The sequence below is a fragment of the Microcaecilia unicolor genome, chromosome 2 (genome assembly GCF_901765095.1).
Source record: "Microcaecilia unicolor chromosome 2, aMicUni1.1, whole genome shotgun sequence".
In the NCBI taxonomy this organism is placed as follows: Eukaryota; Metazoa; Chordata; class Amphibia; order Gymnophiona; family Siphonopidae; genus Microcaecilia; species Microcaecilia unicolor.
This window is the reverse complement of record NC_044032.1, coordinates 182,207,690-182,231,341: the sequence shown is the minus strand read 5'-3', so window position 1 is coordinate 182,231,341 and position 23,652 is coordinate 182,207,690. Positions and strand designations below refer to the sequence as shown.

The following is a 23,652-nucleotide window of genomic DNA, read 5'->3' as shown; positions in this document are numbered from 1 at the left end:
ATATATTTAAAAATGATCTAGAGATGGGAGTAACTAGTGAGGTAATTGAATTCTCTGATCACACAAAGTTATTCAAAGCTGTTAAATCGCAAGGGGATTGTGAAAAATTATAAGAGGACCTTACGAGACTGGAAGACTGTGCATCAAAATTGCAGGTGATGTTTAATGTGAGCAAGTGCAAAGTGATGCTTTTGTAAAGGGGAACCCATACCATAGTAGCAGAGTACATAGTTATGTGATGCATGGTTCCACATTAGGAGTCACCGACCAGGAAAGGAATCTAGGTGTCATCGTTGATGATACATTAAAACCCTCTGCAAAATGTGCAGCGGCAGCGGCTAAGAAAGCAAATAGAATGTTAGGTATTATTAGGAAAGGAATGGAAAACAAAAATGAGGATGTTATAATGCCTTTGTATTGCTCCATGGTGCGACCGCACCTCGAATATTGTGTGCAGTTCTGGTCACCACATCTCAAAAAAGAAATATAGTGGAATTAGAAAACGTACAGAGAAGGACGATGAAAATGATAAAGGGGATGGGATGACATCCCTATGAGGAAAGACTGAAATGGCTAGGGCTCTTCAGCTTGAAGAAACGAAGGCTGAGAGGAGATATGATAGAGGTCTATAAAATAATTTGTGGAATGGAACGGGTAGATGTGAATCACTTGTTTACTCTTTCTAAAAATACTAGGACTAGTGGGATGCAATGAAGCCATAAAGTAGTAAATATACAGTATAACAAATCGGCAAAAATATTTCTTCACTCGACGTGCAATTAAACTCTGGAATTCGTTGGCAGAGAATGTGGTAAAAACAATTAGCTTAGCGGGGTTTAAGAAGGGTTTGGATAGCTTCCTAAAAGAAAAGTCCATAATCCATTATTAAGATGGACTTGGGGAAAATCCACAGCTTATTTCTAGGATAAGCAGCATAAAATGTATTGCACTGTTTTGGGATCTTGCAAGGTACTTATAACCTGGATTGGTCACTGTTGGAAACAGAACACTGGGCTTGATAGACCTTTGGTTTGTCCCAGTATGGCAATTCTTACATTATGTTCTTAAGAAGTAAACCTATGCCTTTGAGAGTAATAAATCCTTCTTTGAGGCCAGCCAGATAACCTCCTAGTAGAGGAGGACACAGAAGGTCACCACAAAGAAAGGAACTAGATATTATCAGTATTTTCTGATGAGATCAGCAACCTTTTCCACCTTGTCTCCGAAAAGATCAGCTCCCCAGCAAGGTATGTCCGCTAGCCTCTCCTGAACTGCAAGTTCAAGGTCAGAAACACCAGCCATGAGAGTCTGCACATCCTCACACCTAAATCAGAGAGTCTAAAATGCAATGTCAAAGGTATCGTGTTTACCCCTGACTAAATATTTTCAACACGCCTGCTTCTTGGCTAGCTGGTGAACTTCAGCAGCCTGCTCCTGTGGGAGATTGTCTGCAAAGTCTAGTATACTGCCGACCAAAGACTGCATGTAAATGCTCATGTAGAGTTGGTAGTCCTCAATGTGGGAGACTAGCATCAATGCCTGATAAACTTTCCTCCCATAGGAATCTAGGGTCTGAGCTTTTCTGAGACCTGGAGCTTCTAGCTCTTTTAAGAGCGAATTCGACCACCAAGGAATGGTATGACAACTGGCCTTCTCGAATCCAGGAACCTTCTGGATCTGATACATGGAATCCACCTTCTTTGGTGCAACCTGCACAGAGAATGGGGTCTCCCAGTTCTTCATCTGTGCATCCTTGAGAATCTTGTGCAGCAGAACTGTCACAGCATAGTGGAGAATCAAACTCTAAGGCCTGAAATAACTTTGCCCTTGGTTCATCCTCCATCTCCAACTTAAAGGGAATGGCCTCCACCATTTCTTTAACAAATGGGTAAAAGAGATGGGTGCAAGTGGAGACTTCCTTCTCCCATCAGGTGGAGAGGGATCTGAGAGTATGCTACAAGACCCCTCCTTCGAGAGGTAGTCTATCTCTTCCTCAGACTCCCATGACTGGTCCGCGTCAGACTCAGCAAAAAGGTCTTGATGAGACTGCCCCTGTTTTGGCTGGCTGGAGGTATATCCAGGAATCAGGGTCAGGTGCCGAGGTGCCTGCTCATATCTCAACCTCAAGGGATCTGAGGGTATGCTACAAAACCCCTCCTTCGAGAGGCAGTCTAGCTCTTCCTCAGACTCCCATGACTGGTCTGTGTAAGACTCAGCAAAAAGGTCTTGATAAGACTGCCCCTGTCTTGACTGGCTGGAGATAAATCCAGGTCTCAGGGCAGGTGTCGAGCTGCCTGCTCATATCTCAACCTAGAGGAAGCTTCCTCCCCAGATGTCGAATGGTGTTGTGTATGGGGAAGCACTGACACTGATGCCTCTTAAGGCATAGGAATCAGAGACTGCTCCACAGTGGTATCATAGACCTCGAGGTTGGAGTGTATAAGTGCTGGGCTGGCGCAAGCGCCCTTGATGTCAGAGCACCTGGGAGCTGTAGCAATCCTGCCAACTTCTCTCTCAGCAAGGTCCGGTCATCGAGGATGGGCAACGGTAAGACTGGGGCCACTACCTGTATGGAGATAGCTTGCTGATTTGTCGATGCCGTATCAAAAGCGGGGTCTCAGGCTGCATGGGTAATGCGGCAACTACACCAGAATTAAAGAGGGGGAGCAGTGCTCTCGGTGTTGATGTTTCTCGGGTGCTCGCGATACCGATGCCCCAGAGCTCCTGGCACTGTGCATTGAAGGGGACTGATGTTGATGGTTCTTGGCCTTTTTCTGAAGCTTAGCATTGGTGTCCCTCGGTGCTGATGAGGATGATGACAAATCAATTCATGTCCTCGGTGTCAAGTCCGATGTAGATCAGTCCCGGGGCTTGCTACTGGTGCCCAATGTCAAGGGAGGTGGAGATCTCCTTGATGCTGGTATACCTCCAATGGCGGACAAAGCCCTGGCAGCCATCAGGGTCGATGCTTCCAATGCAGACGTCGATGGGCCAGACTTGGCAGATCCAAAAAGTTCCCTCTGGAGGGACTGACATGCCTTCTGTGTTCTCTTCTACATTTGTAAGCAAAGAACACAATTAGATGGGTTGTGGTTAGGCCCCAAGCACCCCACACACAACAATTGTGTGGATCAGTGCAAAATATCACCTGATTGCGTTGGGTGCATCTCTTGAAGCTAATAGGGGTTTTCTGAGGCATGTCAAAAAGCACCGAGGCCAAAAAGGGACTTACCTCAAATTGAGCTCGGTGCTCCGGCTTAAGAAGGCTTCTGGAGTGGCAAAAAACAACAACAACAACAAAAAAACCTTAAAAATGCCCAAAAGACTAATAAAATAAAAGGGAGTGAAGAAACTAAACTTTTATGAAGAAAAATAGGAAAACTAGCCAAAAAAATACCCGCACGGGAAGGCACAAAAAAAGCAAATGAGAAATAATGAGGAGAGACACAAAATGTGACCTCCTAGCTCCGCAGAAAAAAGATAAATGAGGCACATCAGGCAGGAAGGCACTGACGCATGTGAGGTGGGGCCGCTGCCCAAAGTCTCTTAAAGTTACAGAGCTCTGGGTTGCATCCCACACTGGGTTCTGTCAGGATGATGTCACCCAGATGTAAGGATACCACTGTTCTGCTTGTCCTTGGAGAACATTTTGCTAGAAAAAAGTATGTAGAATTGAAAATGCAATATAATCATGCACTTTTTTTCCACCACAACCTAAACATGCTCACAGGAAATCTCCTCCCAGCATGAAACAACACAAAGGCTTATTCTGTATGCATGGTTAACAAATTTTCAGATAGTTAACTTACACAGGCAAAACACTTCCTGCCTTTAATTACTTTGAAAATTGCCCTCTTGAAACAGTATGTGTTTCTGGAGATGTACCTTATGATAAATAAGATTGCAAACCTTTTGCAAGTCTGGGCAAGAGAAGCCATAGATGAGGAAAGCAAGCTTAAAGTCCCAGAACTGAGTGTGGTAATGAGTCATTTCAAGGAGTATATCTTAGGTCATTATAAAGTGCTCACAGATCTATATTTATTTGTGAGTAATTTATACAAGTACAGTTTTAAAAAAAACTTAATTGGGAATATGTTTCCATTCCTTACAATACCCTGGGCAGAAGGAAAGAATTGAGCTCTTGAGGGTCTAGACACAAGCCAGTCATTTAGATACAGAAACACGTCATGTCCACTCTTACGAAGCAGCACGACCACCATCGATGTATTTTCCCAATAAGAGGCAACAAAATGGAACCTGATTTTAGAAGACACCTAAATGGAAAAAGTCTAAAAAGGCATCTATTTTATAAAGGCTACATAGGTACCAATGTGCCTGCTCCAAGACAAGTGTAAATCTTGTACTCTATGTATGCTTCAGCCATACTATGGCCCCGTAAATGAATACATGTATCATAGATATAAGTACATGTCATCTTATAGACTCATATATCATTTGTAGTTTTATAAAAGACCTTATTCATTTGTAAAAGCAAGCTTTACACGTAGAAAATTATTTATAAAGTTTCCCCTCCTGCTAATTGAATAGTAGAACTGGCTGATTGCACTCAAGTGCTTTATACTGTAATTTAGTTAAGTGTTCCCGCTCACTGATTTTACATTTTTTTTATTTTTAAAGAGAGACCCTGCATGTAGTCTGGCTGTCAGAAGTTTGAGATGAGAGTTGTTCTGGTAAGCCAAATCTGTGCAGGGTGACTCGGTTAAAACAGTGAGGCACACTGACACTAACAGCCTATTATTTTAGAACAGTGTATTTTAAACTTGGGGTCACGACCTGACGCTGGGTCATGATACGCCACCCACTAGGTCATGGTCTCTTTCCCATCTCTGTTCTGGCTCTTCTCTAGTGGTTTGGAGAAAACTCGGCATGTGGCAGTATTCCAGCGTCAATTGAGGGCTCTGCAAGGTTCTCAGGAAGCTCGTGTCATGCGATACCCATGCTGCTTTGCTGTTCTTATGATGATTGCCAAGGAGCACAGCAGTACAAAGAAGTGCGGATGTGTAAGTCTACAGGAGCATTAAAGACAGAAAGAGAGTGAGCATTTGGGAAAATGTGGAAAGAGAGTAAACAATGGCCCCAGAATAGGTGGGGTGGGATTACGCAATGAAGACAAGCAAAAGGAGACAACAAGCAATAGAGGCTGGAGAAGAAAGGGAGAGAGTAAGCAGTGTCAGCTGGGAAAGAGGAGTTTAGCTTATTGTTTAATTTCATAGTTTAATATGATAAATTCTTTAATACAGCATTTCTAAGGGGAGAAGTTACCAAGCTGGCCTAAAATTATGTTATTTGTTCCTTAATGCAACTTAAGGTGTTCTAATGCAGCGAGCCATGTCCTAACATGGTGATTTAGGTCATAGGTTAAATAATAATAATACAAAACATGCAAATGCATGTAAATGAGCTCATTACTATGTAAAGCGAAGTTACTTACCTATAGCAGGTATTCTCCGAGGACAGCAGGCTGATTGTTCTCACATATGGGTGACGTCCACGGCAGCCCCAGGTCCGGAAAATCTTCCTAGCAACAAAAGTTGCTAAAGCCTTCGAGCGCGCGGGTGCGCGTACCGCGCATGTGCGGCCATATTCCCGCCCGTCGCGCGAGAGTCCCGCTTCAATCAACTTATGAAGCAAAAACAAAGAAAAGAACAACTCCAAAGGGGAGGCGGACGGGTTGGTGAGAATAATCAGCCTGCTGTCCTCGCAGAATACTTGCTACAGGTAAGTAACTTCGCTTTCTCCAAGGCCAAGCAGGCTGCTTGTTCTCACATATGGGTATCCCTAGCCCCCAGACTCACTCAAAACAACAAACAGGGTCAATTAGGCCTTGCAACGGCAGGACATAACAAAAATTGACCTACGAAGAAACATCTAACTGAGAGTGCAGCCTGGAACAGAATAAAAATGGGCCTAGGGGGGTGGAGTTGGATTGTAAACCCCGAACAGATTCTGCAGCACCGACTGCCCAAACCAACTGTTGCGTCAGCTATTCTGCTGAAGGCAGTAATGAGATGTGAATGTGTGGACTGATGACCACGTCGCAGCCTTGCAAATCTCTTCAATAGTGGCTGACTTCAAGTGGGCCACTGATGCTACCATGGCTCTAACACTATGAGCCGTGACATAGGCGTAAGTGAAGGAAATGCAATCTGCTAGCCAACTGGAAACGGTGCGTTTCCCGACAGCCACTCCCCTTCTGTTGGGGTCGAAAGAAACAAACATTTGGGCAGACTTGTCCGCTCCACATAGAAGGCCAATGCTCTCTTGCAGTCCAATGTATGCAACTGACGTTCAGCAGGGCGGGTATGAGGACGGGGAAAGAATGTTGGCAAGACAATTGACTGATTCAGATGGAACTCCGACACCACCTTCGGCAAGAACTTAGGGTGAGTGCGGAGGACTACTCTGTTATGATGAAATTTAGTATAGGGAGCATGGGCTACCAAGGCTTGAAGCTCACTGACTCTACGAGCTGAAGGAAAAGCCACCAAGAAAATGACCTTCCAGGTCAAATACTTCAGATGGCAGGAATCCAGTGGCTCTAAAGGAGCTTTCATCAACTGGGTGAGAACGACGTTGAGATCCCATGACACCATAGGAGGTTTGACAGGGGGCTTTGACAAGAGCAAGCCTCTCATGAATCAAAAAACTAAAGGCTGTCCAGAGATAGGCTTACCTTCCACACGATAATGATAAGCACTAATAGCACTAAGGTAAACTCTTACGGAGTTGGTTTTAAGACCAGACTCGGACAAGTGCAGAAGGTATTCAAGCAGGGTCTGTGTAGGACAAGACCGAGGGTCTAGGGCCTTGCCGTCACACTAGACGGCAAACCTCCTCCATTTAAAAGAGTAACACCTCTTCATGGAATCTTTCCTGGAAGCAAGCAAGACTCGGGAGACACCCTCAGAAAGACCCAAGGAGGCGAAATCTATGCCCTCAACATCCAGGCCATGAGAGCCAGAGACTGGAGGTTGGGATGCAGAAGCGTCCCCTCGTTCTAAGTGATGAGGGTTGGAAAACACTCCAATCTCCATGGTTTTTAGGAGGACAACTCCAGAAGAAGAGGGAACCAAATCTGACGTGGTCAAAAGGGCGCAATCAGAATCATGGTTCCGCGGTCTTGCTGTAGTTTTAGCAAAGACTTCCCCACCAGAGATATGGGAGGATATGCACACAGAAGGCCTGACCCCCACTGTAGGAGAACGGCATCCGAGGCTAGCCTGTCGTAGGACTGAAGTCTGGAACAGAACTGAGGGACCTTGTGATTGATCTGAGTGGCAAAAAGATCCACCGAGGGGGTGTCCCACGCTCGGAAGATCTTGCGGACAACTGCCATGTTGAGAAACCACTCGTGAGGTTGCATTATCCTGCTCAACCTGTTGGCCAGACTGTTGTTTACGCCTGCCAGATATGTGGCCTGGAGAAACATGCCGCGACGGCGGGCCCAAAGCCACATCTGGACGGCTTCCCGACAAAGGGGGTGAGATCCGGTGCCCCCCTGCTTGTTGACATAGTACATGGCAACCTGGTTGTCTGTCTGAATTTGGATAATTTGATTGGACAGCCGATCTCTGAAAGCCTTTAGAACATTCCAGATTGCTCGTAACTCCAGGAGATTGATCTGATTCCTGAAGGGACCAAGCTCCCTGAGTGTGGACCCCATCCACATGAGCTCCCCACCCTAGGAAAGATGCATCCGTGGTCAGCATTTTTTTGAGGTTGAGGAATTTCAAAGGGACATCCCAAGGTCAAATTGGATTGAATCGTCCACCAGATCAGGGAGTTGTGAAAAGCAGTGGACAACAAGATTGCATCTTCTAGATCCCCTGCAGCTTGATACCACTGGGAAGCTAGGGTCCACTGAGCAGATCTCATGTGAAGGCGTGCCATGGGAGTCACATGAACTGTGGAAGCCATATGGCCCAGAAGTCTCACCATCTGCCGAGCTGTGATCTGCTGAGACGCTCTGGCCAAGGAAACCAGGGACAGAAGGTTGTTCCCCTCACCTCGGGAAGACAGGCCCGAGCTGTCAGAGTCTAGCAGAGCTAGCTCCAGGAGTTTGAGAGTCATCTGCATGGACTGTAGAGCTCCTGCTTCCAAGGTGTTCTTCACTAGCCAATCGTCGAGATAAGGGAACATATGCACTCCCAGCCTGCGTAGCGACGTTGCAACGACCGCCAGGCATTTGGTGAACACCCGGGGCGCAGAGGCAAGCCCAAAGGGCAGCACACAATACTGAAAGTGCTTTGTTCCCAGATGGAATCGAAGATACTGCCTGTGAGCTGGCAGTATCGGGATGTGTGTATAAGCATCCTTCAAGTCCAGGGAGCATAGCCAATTGTGTTTCTGAATCATGGGAAGAAGGGTGCCCAAGGAAAGCATCCTGAACTTTTATCGGACCAGATATTTGTTCAGGGCCCTTAGGTTTAGGATGGGACGCATCCCCCCTCCCCCGTTTTCTTTTGCACAAGGAAGTACCTGGAATAGAATCCCAGCCCTTCTTGCCCCGGTGGCATGGGCTCGACCGCATTGGCGCTGAGAAGAGCGGAAAGTTCCTTCGCAAGTACCTGCCTGTGCTGGAAGCTGAAGGACTGAGCTCCCGGTGGGCAATCTGGAGGTATGGAGATCAAATTGAGGGAGTATCCCCGTCGGACTATTTGAAGAACCCACCGATCGGAGGTTACAAGAGGCCACCTTTGGTGAAAACATTTTAACCTCCCCCTGACCGGTAGATCGTCCGGCATGGACAATGTTATTGCGGCTATGCTCGCCTGGAGCCAGTCAAAAGCCCATCCCTTGCTTTTGCTGGGGAGCTGCAGGAGCCTGTCTGGGCGCATGCTGTTGATGTGAACAAGTGCGCTGGGGCTGAGCCTGAGCAGGCTGGCGGGAAGGTGGATTGTACCTACGCTTATTGTAAGCATAGGGAGCATTCCTCCTTCCCCCGTAAAAACGTCTACCTGATGAGGTAGATGCTGAAGGCGCCCGGTGGGAGAGTTTGTCAAATGCGGTTTCCCGCTGGTGGAGCTGCTCTACCACCTGTTCGATTTTCTCGCCGAAAATATTATCCCCCCGGCAAGAAACATCCGCAAGCCGCTGCTGGACTCGATTGTTGAGGTCAGAGGCACGCAGCCATGAGAGTCTGTGCATCACTATACCTTGAGCAGCGGCTCTGGACGCTACATCAAAAGAATCATAAGTACCTCTGGCCAGGAATTTACGACACGCCTTCAACTGCCTGACCACCTCCTGAAAAGGCCTGGCCTGCTCCGAAGGGAGCTGATCGACCAGGTCCGCCAGTTACTTCACATTATTCCGCAAGTGAATGCTCGTGTAGAGCTGGTAGGACTGGATTTTGGAGATGAGCATAGCTGACTGGTAGGCCTTCCTCCCAAAAGAGTCCAAAGTCCAAGCCTCTCGACCCGTGGGCGCCAAGGCGAAATCTCTCGTACTTTTGGCTCTCTGAGAGCAGAATCCACAACCCCCGAGTCATGAGACAACTGGGTCTTTATCAACTCTGGGTCCCCGTGAATCCTATACTGGGACTCAACCTTCTTAGGAATGGTGGGGTTAGATAGTGGTTTCATCCAGTTCCTCAACAGTGTCTGCTTAAGGACATTATGTAGAGGAACAGTGGATGACTCCTTAGGTGGTGAAGGATAGTCCAGGACCTCGAGCATCTCAGCCCTGGGCTCATCCTCAGTTACCACTGGGAAGGGAATGACCCTAGACATTTCCCGGACAAAGGACGAGAAAGACAAACTCTCCGGGGGAGAAAGCTTTCTCTCTGGCGAAGGAGTCAGATCAGAGGGAAGACCACGAGACTCCTCAGAAGAGAAATATATTGGGTCTTCCTCTGCTTCCCACGAGGCCTCTCCTTTGGTATCGGACAGGTGTTCTCTGACTGCAGTCCGAAGCCGAGCCCGTCTCGACGCCGAGGTGCTATGTCCTCGATGGTGATGCCGAGAAGTTGACTCCCGTGCCGGCGGCGATGAAGCTCCCTCCATCGACGTTGACGGAGAGTTAACCCAGGGGGCAGCCGAGGCTGATGCCACAGACGGCACCGATGTCGAGGGCCTCACCACAGGCGGGAAACCAGCCGCTGCATCTATCGACGGTACTGTCGGCGCAAGCACCTCTGGTACCGGAACAGACAGTTGCAGCAGCCTTTCCAGGATCCCTGGAAGAATGGCATGGAGGCGCTCGTCCAGAGTGTCTGTCGAGAAAAGCTGTGGCTTCGGTACAGGAGTCGAGGCCAGAATCTGCCGAGGAGGAGGAGGCGGTTCCGGGCTGTCCGGAGACCGGCGCATCGACACCTCTTGTATAGAGGGTGAGCGGTCCTCCCAGCATCGACACTTCATGGGGGCTGATTCCCTCGATGCCCCGGAGCTCTTGGTACCGTGACGAGAAGGGGACCGATGACGGTGCTTCTTTGCCTTCGCTCGAGACACGTCACCGGTACCCCTCGGTACCAACAAGAAGGATGTGGAATCCACACGCCTCCTCGGGGTCGGGTCCGAAAGGGGTCAGTCCCGATGGGCCTGCACCGCAGCAGCCCTTGAGGCAGGTGGAGACCCACTCGATGGTTCACTGCTGCCAGCATGCGATGGTCTCTGGACAGCCATTACCCGCGCTCCCAAGGTCGATGCACTCTCCGGTGCCAACATCGACACCGCCACCGCCGACTTCGGTACCGCTGTCGACGTCGAAGTACCGGGCAAAGCTCCAAACAGGCGTTCCCGTTGAGCTTGTCTCGACGCTTGTGTCCGCTTTTTAAGGCTAAGATACAACTTACATGCGTCTGGGCTATGGTCGGGCCCAAGGCGCTGGATACACCATGCGTGAAGGTCGGTGCCTGAGATTGCCCGGTTACATCGAGTGCACTTCTTGAAGCCGCTGGTGAGCCTCGATGTCATCAACGGAAAAATAGCAGCAGCGAAATCAAAATTCGCAATGGTGCCAAAGGAAGGACACAGAAAAGTGAGAAAACCCATACGGGCGGCCAAAAAGGCCGCACACGACGACGAAAGGAAACTTGAGAACAAAACTAAAGAAACTAAGGCAAAAAAAACTCTTTTTTTTTTTTTTTCAAAGAAAACTAAACAGCTCGTGCACAAGCATAACGAAGAAGAAAAAACTGGCGAAAAGCTGACTAAAACAGAAGGCTCTTCTTTTCTGGGGCACAGAACCGCCGTAAACAGCCGCTCTTGACTGTGGAAAAAAGAAGACTGAAGCAGGACTCTCGCGCGATGGGCGGGAAGATGGCCGCGCACTCATGCGCTCGAAGGCTTTAGCAACTTTTGTTGCTAGGAAGATTTTCTGGACCTGGGGCTGCCATGGACGTCACCCATATGTGAGAACAAGCAGCCTGCTTGTCCTCGGAGAAAAAATGTAACACAACAAGTCATATCATGCTTATAAAATGATAGTAATATAACCTCTGCCAAAAGATGTGACCTCCAGGGCCCCCCGATTTCAACACCCATAAACAAAAGCCCCCCCCCCCCCCCCCACACACACACACACACTGATTGAGACAGTACAGCCTGGAGAGTTCAAGTGTTTACATTTTTCTATGAGGAATCAACAGTAAGATATACGACATTATATGCATTTTAACAGTGGCTAGCTAGGAATGCAACCAGATGTTATACATCCTAGCAGATTAAGGGAGCTGAGACGTTCTGAAAGGATAGATCTATTCAATCTATATTTGGAGATGAAAGGTGTTCCCAAAGACTACAAAAGGGTGGATGTTCTACCTCATCATAAATCTGGTAATAGGAAAGAAGAGACTGTCCTATAATCTGGACAGTCTGACCATGGGGGTGGAAAAATTAAAGGAGACTCTACTAAAGGAAATGATAGTAAAGTACTTAGAAACCAGTGGATTGCAAAATCCAGAGCAATATACTCTGAAGGTGTAAATGTGTATGCATCCTATGTGAGTATATTCTGCTCTGAAAATGACTATGGATAGATCGTGTAAAAGTAGAAAATATCTTGCCATTTGTCTACTTTTTATGCATGCATACTAGGTACAAGAGAACCTTACGAGACTGGGAGACTCGGCATCTAAATGGCAGATGACGTTTAATGTGAGCAAGTGCAAAGTGATGCATGTGGGAAAGAGGAACCCAAATTATAGTTATGTAATGCAAGGTTCCACATTAGGAGTCACCGACCGGGAAAGGGATCTAGGCGTCATCATTGATGATACGTTGAAACCCTCTGCTCAGTGTGTGTGGCGGCCGCTAAGAAAGCAAATAGAATGTTAGGTATTATTAAGAAAGGAATGGAAAACAAAAATGAGGACGTTATAATGCCTTTGTATCACTCCATGGTCCGATCGCACCTCGATTATTGTGCTCAATTCTGGTCACTGCATCTCAAACAAGATATAGTGGAGTGGAGGAGTGGCCTAGTGGTTAGGGTGGTGGACTTTGATCCTTGGGAACTGAGGAACTGAATTTGATTCCCACGTCAGGCACAGGCAGCTCCTTGTGACTCTGGGCAAGTCACTTAACCCTCCATTGCTCCATGTAAGCCGCATTGAGCCTGCCATGAGTGGGAAAGCGCGGGGTACAAATGTAACAAAAAAAAAATAGTGGAATTGGAAAGGTACAGAGAAGGGCGACGAAAATGATAAAGGGGATGGGACGACTTTCCTATGAGGAAAGGCTAAAGCGGCTAGGTCTTTTCAGCTTGGAGAAAAGACAGCTGAAGGGAGATATGATAGAGGTGTATAAAATAATGAGTGAGTGGAACGGGTAGATGTGAATCACTTTTTTACGCTTTCCAAAAATACTAGGACTAGGGGGTATGCAATGAAGCTAGAAAGTGGTACATTTAAAATGAATAGGAGAAAATATTTTTTCACTCAACATGTAATTAAATTCTGGAACTCGTTGCCAGAGAATGTAGTAAAAGTGGTTAGCTTAGCAGGGTTTAAAAGAAGGTTTAGCTGGCTTCCTAAAGGAAACGTACATAGACCATTACTAAAATGGACTTGGGGAAAACCCACTGCTTATTTCTAGAATAAGCAGCATAAAATGTATTGTACTGTTTTGGGGATCTTGCCAGGTACTTGTGACCTGGATTGGCCACTGCTGGAAACAGTATGTTGGGCTTGATGGACCTTCGGTCTGTCCCAGTATGGAAATACTTGTTTACTTATGCTTTACACAGGCAAAAAAATTCTACAAAATTAACCCCCACAATATAGATATAGCATGCAAGTCTGTTATCCATGCTCTGCCCATTAATTCCTACACTTTAAGGCTCATACTCTAGCTAAGAAGGAAAGCCATGTTTGATTCGCATATGATCAGAAAGTTGGTCCATTGCGCCCAGCATCTTATCTGACACTGGTCAATCTGAGTGACTCGAAAATACCCAGTAGATTTTAATAGAAAGATCCTGGTGTTTGAGGCTTCCAACCCTCCAAGGGAGCCTTGACTGCCTGGTGGACTACTGTTTTTCCTTTCTCCTGAAAGTGTCAGTTGCCTCTTCTGGGAGTGCCTGTGAGCCTGGTGGTCTAGTGCTTGCCTCATACCACCCCATGAGCCTCAGTCTGAGGTTCAAAATCTTTAAACAAAATTAGGTGCATGCCATGGAAAGCCTTGTCTCCTCCCTCAGAAGTCACTTTTGGATTCCTTGGCTCCCTATCCTCTCAAAGCCCCAGCTCATCCCTATAGTGGGACTGCAAAAAGGGACCAGAAATTCCCACTTGCTTCTGTGCTACAATGGCTATCTTGCATAATGACAGTACTTGACCAGCTAGTGGTAGATCAGAATGCCCTTATTTGGCAGATTGTAATTCTAAAAGATATAATTCCAGCCCTGTTCCTCCTCTCCATGTGTGCCTTCTTTCAGGCACTGAATGAGCTAAAATGAAAAGCAAAAAAAACTGTAAGTGCTATTGCTGTACACCATGCTGATTAAAAATAAATTAGTGGGAGGGAGGAAGTGGTTTGAGAGTACCTGCAAATATTTTAAATGGCTCCTCTTGTCTCATGGCACACTGGCTTGCTCTGCCCAAAGACAAGCACTGTTTCTTAGGGTTTAGGTATTCAGAGGCAGGTCCTTCAAGCAGTGCTGCTAAAGGAGTTGCATCTATAAACACTGGTGCCAGACTTTTGGGTGCCCAAACAGGAGGCATCCAAAAATCCTCTCTCCTGCACTAACCAGAATCTGAGTCAGGGCCATCTGGGCCAACAGAGGCACAGTGCTATGGGCGGGGTAGTCCTTGGAACAAAAGGAAGGGCGATCATAGCTATCCCAAGCGGTGTCTGTGAGAGAGGATGGAACAGGCACCACCTGGGGTAGCTATGATCTCACTTCTGCTCCAAAGACCACCCTGCCCACAGCACTGTGCCTCTGCCAGCTCAGATCCATGGTCAGTGTGGAGGAAGGAAGAGAGAGGAGACAGCCCCTGGCTCAGAACTTGGTCAGTGATGGGGAGGGGGGGGGGGGGGGGGAGACAGGACTTTTAAACACTGCTTGTTTTGACGCCCAAATGTCCGGCACCAATATGCAGCGCCAAAAAGTAATGGGTGCCCAAACAGCAGCACACAAACAGCAGCACACAAACAGCAGCACCCAAAAGTCACGCTCCCTCTTGGTTATTATATCACAATTGAAAAAAATACTCTACTTACAGATATATCATCGCTGAAGTCTATTTCATCCAAGTCGAGGTATTCAGGGGCCTCCATAGTTCTTCCAGGCACATTTTGGGCAAGTCAAAATAGTTTCAGAGGCCTAATTAAACACACAATAAAACAAAAAAAGATTATACAATAGATATGATGCATTAAAGAGGCAAACCCATCCCCATGCTGAACATAGACATAAGCATGAGGAATAAACAGAAGTATTTTCTTTTTTGTTCTTATCTATTCTAGAATGGAAAGAGGTAGAAGGGTGGCTCAAGGCATTCTGCTATTCCCCCCCCCCCCCCCCCCCACACACACACCGGTACCCCATCCCCCTCCCCTCAACTTCTCCTCAGAACTACAATCAGGGAGTAAGAGGATTGGGAGTGACAGAAAACAGGAAACTGACAGGAGCCAAGCAATTAAGTTTATCACCAAATAAGAGGCCTGGGGTGAGGAGATGAGTATGTAAATTACATAGAGTATAATTATTCATTCACATAAGCATTTCCAGATCAACCAATAAAACTCTCCCAACAAGAGGTACAGAGCAGAAATAGAATGTTTCATTTTTGCAGTGCAACACACAAACTCCCTACACCAGCGTTTCCCAAGTTGGTCTTAGAGTACCCCCTTGCCAGTCAGGTTTTCAAGATATCTACAATGAATATGCATGAGATTGATTTGCATACAATGCCTCCACTGTATGCAAATCTCTTTCATGCAAATTCATTGTGGACATCCTGAAAACCTGACTAGCAAGGGGGTACTCTAAGACAGACTTGGGAAACACTGCCCTACACTACTTTGCAAATAGACATTCAGAAGCTTAACATATTGTACCAGCACCAAGTAAAGGACTCAAACTGCACCAACTCTACCAACACAAGTCAGCAGTACAACTGCTCTAGAACATCAGCACAACTGTAGCTGGGAAAACAGAATAAGATAGACCACTACAGATTCCTACATGGAACCTACATGTCAACAGAATTCCTCACCCCTATAACACAAGAAAAACACAGACGATCACTTAATTAAAAAAAAATTAAAATAGGAGTCTGCAAACTAGAAACAAATATGCAGACAAAAAATGAGAAAAAAAACCAAAGAAACAAGACTAAGCAATGGAACCCTGAAGGAGAAAGAGATACATTTCCTCTAGTACAAAAAATACAAGACATGTAATTTTCCAAGTTATCTCATTCTCTAAATATAGAAAAAATGTCTTTGTATGCTTGTTATCTGACCATTTTAGTTTTCCAGTTGGGTTGGTCCTGCTCGCTCTTTACCACTTCCTTGATGCAACCTCACCTTGAGTACTGTATGCAATTCTGGTCAACGTATCTCAAAAAACATAACAGCAGAACTAGAAAGGGTTCAAAGAAGAGTGACCAAAATAATTAAGGAGATGGAACTCCTCTAATATGAGGAAAGGCTTAAGAGGTTAGGGCTTTTCAGCCTGGAAAAGAGATGGCTGAGGGGGAATATGATAGAGGTCTACAAAATCCTAAGTGGAGTAGAACAGGTAAACAGGAATCAATTGTTTACTCTATCAAAAAGTACAAAGACGAGGAGACATTCCATGAAGTTACACAGTAATACTTTTAAAAGGCATAGAAGGAAATTTTTTCAATCAACGAATTGTTAAGCTTTGGAAAGCCACTGCTCTGTCTGGGATTGGTAGCATGGAATCTTGCTACTATTTGGGATTCTTCCAGGGACTTGTGACCTGGATTGGCCACTGCTGGAAGCAGGATACTGGGCTAGATGGACCTTAGGTCTGCCCCAGTATGGCTGTTCTTATGTTCTTTTGTTGATTTTTTTCTCTCTCTTTCCAGGATCTCATTTCCAGTTTCTTCTTTATCCTGTCTTCTTCTTTAAACTTAACTCTTGACAATGATTTTTCTTTTAATTTGTCTCTTTTTCTCTCATCTGCCTTTTTATCTACCTTTAGCTAGATTTCATCCCTCTTTCTCCCCACAATTCTCAGTCTCCTCATGCACCTACTTAACAGCTTTCCACTTCCTACACTTTCCTCTCTTCTCCTCCCATTCTCACCCCTTCTCTCATTCCTTTCTCAGCCTCCTATTTCCTGAATTTCAACCCCTTTTTAGTTTCCCCATTTCCACCCTCTGTATTCATTACTTCCCCGATCTCATCAATCTCTGCTTCTCATCTCTTCACCTTCCATGTTATTTATCAACTCCACACCTCTAGTCCCTTTCTTAAGTCTTACCCCTTATTCAGGCTCCCGTTGCCTCTTTTACATCCCCTATCACCTCCCTCTCTCACCTGTCACATCCCTCACACTCTTCGTAGCCCTCTGTCTTTTCCCCAGCAGCCACTGTCCGTGCCTCTTCTCCCATATTTGCTTCTCCACTCATCTCCTTCTCCAATATTTATCTATCTTATCTTTCTTTCACCTTACCCCAGAATCCATCCCTCTGCCCTCCATCTTCACCTTCCCTTACATATACCCATGTTTATTCCTTCCTCCCAACAATATCTGTTCTTTTCTTCCTTCTCCTACCCTCTGTATAAGACCCATCTCCAAGCCCCAGGTCCCATCTCCTGACTGCCCAGCACACTAAATCCCCTGCAGAGCAAGGAGCTTCTTTTTTTCACTTCAGACACTGGCTGCTGGCACTGCATAGGAGTTGAAAGCAGAAAACAGTTACTATGCACACAGAACAGGAAGTAGATTCTCTCTCATTTTAGCAGCTAAGGGGTGCCAGCAGCCACAGCAGCTGGAGTCAAGAAAGAAGCGCCCTGCTCTGCAGCGGATTTAGTGGCACCAGGCCAGGCAGGTACTAGAGAGGAGAAGCTGGCATAAGTATTGGTGGGGAAGAGGCCGTGTGTCCACCCCCCTTCCCTGTTCAGAGATGCCAAGGGTGGCTCATCCCAAACAGTGTGATTCAGCACTACAGTGGCTGAGATTGAAGGGCAATGAATGAGGTTTTCTAGTGGTGCATTTGAGATACAAATTTTGAAAGATCTACATGTGTTTTGCTTTCTAAATACTGATGAGGCTCTAGGGCAGGGGTTCTCAATCCAGTCCTCAGGACAAACGTAGCCAGTCAGGTTTTCCAGATACCCACATGAATATGGATGAGATAAATATGGATATGCTACCTCTACTCCATGCAAATCTATCTTATGTATATTCATTGTGAGTACCCTGAAAACTGACTAGCTAGTTATAGGTTGAGAACTCTTGCTCTAGGACAATGATTCTCAACCTTTTTTTTTCAATTGGGACACATCAGATGGATGATGCTCATAAATGTGACTTGCACACATCATCTTCATGGACCTTTTAACCATCACAATATAGCACTTCATATGAGTGGCTTTCATCCCTCTTCTAACCAAACTGATGGAAAATAGAGTAACCTCCCAACTCAACAAATTCATACAAAAGTTCTCCATACTACATGAATCACAATCGGGGTTTTGACCCGCACATAGCACAGAAACAGTATTACTCACCCTGGTTTCCAAGTTCAAACAAGAAATTTCAATTGGCAACAAAATACTTCTTCTGCAGTTCGACCTATCCAGTGCATTCGACAAGGTAGACCATGAAATTCTCACAAAACTACTGGACAAGCTAGGAATCGGCGGGAACATCATTAAATGGATAAAAAGTTTCATCACCACCAGAACTTATCAGGTCAAATCAACATCTTCAATATCGCCTGCATGGCCATCAGAATGTGGAGTTCCCCAAGGCTCACCCCTATCCCCGATCCTCTTCAATCTCATGATGATTCCTCTGGCCAAATCCCTATCTAAATCTGGCCTAAATCCCTTCATCTACGCTGATGATGTCACAATATTCATCCCCTTCCAATCCAACCTCACAGAAATCTCGGATAAAATAACCACTGCCATGAACATCCTAACATCCTGGGCCAACGCTTTCAAGATGAAAATGAACAAAGAAAAAACTCAATGTCTAATCCTTTCATCACAACACTCTACTCTGCTTCCAACTACCCTGAACACTCCAGATGTTACAATCTCAATATCTGACAACCTAAAAATTCTAAGAGTAACATTAGATAAACACTTAACTTTAGACACTCATGCAAAAGCCACGACGAAGAAGATGTTCAACATGATGTGTGTACTGAAAAGAGTGAAACCATTCCTCCCACAGAAAACTTTCCGCACCTAGTACAATCCACAGTACTTCCCCATGCCGACTACTGCAACAGCATCTTCATCGGTTGCAAAGCCCAAATCATGAAAAAACTCCAAACTGTCCAAAACACAGCAGCAAGACTCATTTTTGGCAAATCACGATTCGAAAGCGCAACACCACTTCGAGAAAAGTTACATTGGCTCCCTATCAAAGAATGAATAAACTTCAAAGCCCACTCTATGATTCACAGGATTCTCAATGGCGAGGCCCCAAGCTACATGTCCAACCTGATCGATCTTCCAGCCAGGAACCGGTCCAACTCTTCTCAAACATATCTCAATCTCCATCTTCCCAACTGTAAAGGCCTCAAATACAAAACCTACTACGCATCCAACTTCTCTGTTATAGGCAGCCAACTCTGGAACGCCTTACCTCGACATATCCGAAAAACCAGCGAACACCTACCCTTCCGAAAGCTGCTGAAGACTCACCTATTCAACAAGCCTACCCAGACGACCCTACAAAGTCTCGGACCTAACCCACACCACAGACAATGCCCACACTCCAATCCTTCCCCCACATCGCACACTACTGTCCCACTCTTTATAAATGTGTTATCTCCATGATACTTTGTACCATACTTTGTATTATCTCCTTGTAAATTTGTACCATATTTTGTATTATCTCTATGATACTATGTACCATACTCTGTAAGCCGCACTGAACCTGCTATTGAGCGGGAAAGAGCGGGGTATAAATGCCACAAATAAATAAATAAATAAGAATGCTCTGCATCCCAAAAGTCCAACCTTCCCCCCCCCCCCCCCAAAAGTGAAGATCATAACAAGAATATTTCTCCATGGAAGTCACAATATAGTGAAAGTACTTCCCTGTAGCAGGTATACTCTGAGGTCAGCAGGCTATTCATTTTCACATGTGGGTGATGTCATTCACATCAGCCGGTACGGAGCTTAAACAGCTAAAAACAGCCTTTCTAGCATGCAGAGCGTCCCCACCACGCATGCGCGAGTGCCTTCCCACCTGCCCTGAGAGCACGGGACCATCAGTGCAATATTATACATATCAAAATAGGAGACAACTCCACAGGGAGGTGGAAGGGTATATGAGAATGAATGGCCTGCTGTCCTCATATAATACCTGCTACAGGTAAGTATCATCACTTTCTCCAAGGACAAGCCGGCCATATTCTTATATGTGGGAATCCCTAGCTACCAGGTTTACTGAAAACAATAACCATAGATCAATTGGACCTCATAACCGTAAGGGCAAAATAGCAATTAACCTGAAACTTTATACAACTGTGTGAGAGTGCAGCCGGGAACAGAACAGAATGGGCCTTGGGGTGTGGAGTTGGATTCTAGGCCCCAAACAAATTCTTCGGAATTGTCTGTCCAAACAGACTATCACATTGGGTATTCTGTAGACAGTAGTACGATGTGAATGTGTGGAATGAAGACCATGTTGCAGTCTTGCAAATTTCTTCAGTGGAGGCTGACCACAAGTGGGCTACCGATGCAGCCATGGCTCCAACATTATGAGCCTTGACATGTCCATCAAGAGTCAGCCCAACCTTGGTATAAGCAAAGGCAATGCAATCTGCCAGCCAACTGGAAATGCTGTGTTTCCCAATGGTGACCCCCATCCTGTTGGGATCAAAAGAAACCAAAAGTTGGGTGAACTGTCTGTATGGCCTAGTCCGCTTCAAGTAAAAGGCTAATGCTCACTTGCAGTCCAAGGTGTGCAATGCACTCTAGCCAGGATGGGTATGAAGTCTGGGAAAAAATGTACTGGTTCAGATGAAACTCTGACACCACCTTAGGCAGGAACTTTGTGTGCATGCGGAGAACTACTCTATTATGATGAAATTTTGTTTAAGGTGGATCCACCACTACGGCCTGAAGCTCACTGACCCTGCGAATTGAAGGAACAGCCACCAAAAACAAAACCTTCCAGGTCAAGTACGTCAGATGACAGGAATTGAGTGGTTCAAAAGGAGCTTTCATCAGCTGGGTGAGGACAACATTGAGGTCCCATGACATAGACAGAGGCCTGACAGGGGGCTTTGTCAAAAGCAAACTTCTCATGAAGCGAACTAAAGGCTGTCCCAGAAATGGGCTTACCCTCTACACGATGATGATAAGCACTAATTACGCTAAGATTAACCCTTACAGAGCTGGTCTTGAGACCAGACCCAGAGATGTATAGAAGGGTATTCAAGCAGGGTATGTGTAGGGCAAGAAAGGGAATCAAGGGCCTTCCCTCACACCAGATAGTAAACCTCCTCCACTTGAAAGAGTAACACCCCTTAGTGGAATCTTTCCTGGAAGTCAGCCAGACTCAGGAGACACCCTTAGGAAGATGCAAGGAAGCAAATTCTAAGCTCTCAACATCCAGGCTGTGAGGGCCAGAGACTGGAGTTTGGGATGTAGAAGAGACCTCTTGTTCTGCTTGATGAGGGTCGAAAAACATTTCAATCTCAAAAGTTCTTTGGAGGATAACTCCAGAAGAAGAGGGAACCAGTATGGAACAATCAGGATCGTGGTTCCTTGGTATTGCTTGAGTTTCAGCAAAGTCTTTCCCTCAAGAGGTATTGGAGGATATGCATAAAGAAGACCGGTCCCCCAATTGAGGAGGAAGGCATCTGACCCTAGTCTGTCGTAGGCCTGGAGCCTGGAACAGAACTGAGGGACTCTGTAATTGAATTGAGTGGCAAAAAGATCCACCAAGGGGATGCCCAATACTTGGAAGATCTCGCAGGCAACACTCATGTTGAGTGACCACCCATGCAGTTGTATGACCCTGCTCAGTCTGTCAGCCAAGCTGTTGGATTTACCCACCAGGTAAGTGGCCTTGAGAAGCATCCTATACTAGACTACTAGTACTACTACTGCCCAGTGCCACATCTGGATGGCCTCTTGACACAGTGGGTGTGATCTGGTACCCTCTTGCTTGTTGGTGTAGTACACTGCAACCTGATTGTCCATTTGAATGAGTACAATTCGTTTGGACAGCCGATCTCTGAAAGCCCTTAGAGCATTCCAGATTGCCAGTAGCTCCAGGAGGATGAGCTGAAGATCTGATTCCTGAGCTGATCAAGCAACCTGGGTGTGAAGCATATCTATATGAGCCCCTCATCCAAGGAGGGATGCATCCATCATCAGCACCTTCTGGGGTTGAGAAATTTGGAATGGGAGTCCCACAGTCAAATTGGATCAAATTGTCCACCAAAGAAGGTACTGAACCAACTCTGGTGACACTCAAGATGATATCCGCTAGGTTCCCCGGGGCTTGGTACTGCTGGAAAGCCAGGGTCCATTGGGCAATTCTCATATGAAGATGTGCCATGGGCATGATACGGATAGTGGAGGCCATGTGGCCTACCAACCTCTGCCGGCTGGTACGGACCGGAGTGGCAAGAGTGACAAGAATGTCCACCCTTGGCACAGGGAGAAAAAGCCCGCACCTGCTGCATGTCTAGCAGGACCCCGATGAACTCTAATTTCTGAACGAGATGGAGTTGGGAGTTGGGGTACTTTAAAATGAAGCCTAGCAGCTCCAACACCCGAATAGTTCTCTGCATGGACTCCTGAGCACCGTCCTTCGACATGCTCTTCACCAATCATCCAGATAGGGGAACACATGGACTCCCAGTCTGCGTAGTGATGCTGCAACTACTGCAAGACCCTTGCTGTAAACCCTGGGAGCCGACAGAAGACAAAAAGTCAACACATGAATCCCCACGTCGCCTCGGTGTGGTGTACGATTGTGACCAGTCCTGGGGGCCCTACACAGCGGTCAGCGTCGAGGCAGGTGGAGACCCACTCGATGCACATCCACTCTCAGTGTCTGAGACTGGACTCTCAGTCATATGGACTGACGCACCCAATGCCGATGGAACTCCAGGTGTCGATGCTGAAGTTTCAGACCGGGCTCCAAAAATCTTTTCACTTTGATCCTCTCTAGCCAGCTGGGTTCTTTTCTCCATATGAAGGCAAAGAACACAGCTGAAAGGAGTATGTTCAGGCCCCAAATATTGAAGACACCAAGAATATAAGACCTGAAGAAATTCCAAACAACATACTTTTAGCAAACATATCAAACAACGGTAGTACTAATGCTATGATTCAAACAGCAAGAACTCTATCTATTATTCTTGGAGGAATTTCACACAAAATAAAAACAAATCCTGTAGCCTCTTCCTTTCCCAATAATAATCACTCTCCAGGTTCTACCCTCTCCAGCTCTTTCTTATGGTCCAGAGTGGAGGAGTAGCCTAGTGGTTGGTGCAGTGGACTTTGATCCTGGGGAACTGAGTTTGATTCCCACTGCAGCTCCTTGTGACTCTGGGCAAGTCACTTAACCCTCCATTGCCCCTGGTACAAAATAAGTACCTGAATATATGTAAACCTCTTTGAATGTAGTTGCAAAAACCTCAGAAAGGCAGTATATCAAGTCCCATTTCCCTTTCCCCTTTCCCTTCCCTTACTTTGCTTAATCCCCTTCCTTTCCCTCAGCTTTGACTTCTCTTTCCCCTAGTTCTTTCTTTCCCCTCAGCTCCCATCTCTTTCTATTCTTTCTCTCCATGCCCCCCACCTTCCACAGTCTTCCTCCCAGATCATGTGCAGCCACTTGCTTCTTATTATACTACATCAGACTATCTCCTCTTCCTCTGCTGGACTGGCCCACTGCAAATTTGAACTACGTGGGACTCTGTACAGCCAGTACAGTTTGAATAAGCAGTAGGACTCAGGTCAGCAAAGGAGGAGGAAGTGATCTGATGTACAGCTACTTGTTTCTTCCTTATAC

General features: G+C 46.2%; 1 protein-coding gene across 4 annotated transcripts in view; it reads right to left on the bottom strand.

Annotated features, from left to right (window-relative positions):
• The window catches only part of SNCAIP (synuclein alpha interacting protein), a 340,141-nt gene that overhangs the window by 130,322 nt on the left and 186,167 nt on the right, over positions 1–23,652 (bottom strand). For 3 of the 4 annotated variants that reach the window (XM_030193536.1, XM_030193538.1, XM_030193537.1), the window contains 2 exons: positions 14,679–14,781; positions 4,824–5,027 (listed from right to left, as the gene is read on the bottom strand). In XM_030193536.1, coding sequence (XP_030049396.1) covers positions 4,824–5,027; positions 14,679–14,735 — 261 coding nt within the window. In that variant the 5' untranslated portion in view covers positions 14,736–14,781. The remainder of the gene's footprint in view (positions 1–4,823; positions 5,028–14,678; positions 14,782–23,652) is intronic. The other variant, XM_030193539.1, reaches the window with a different exon arrangement.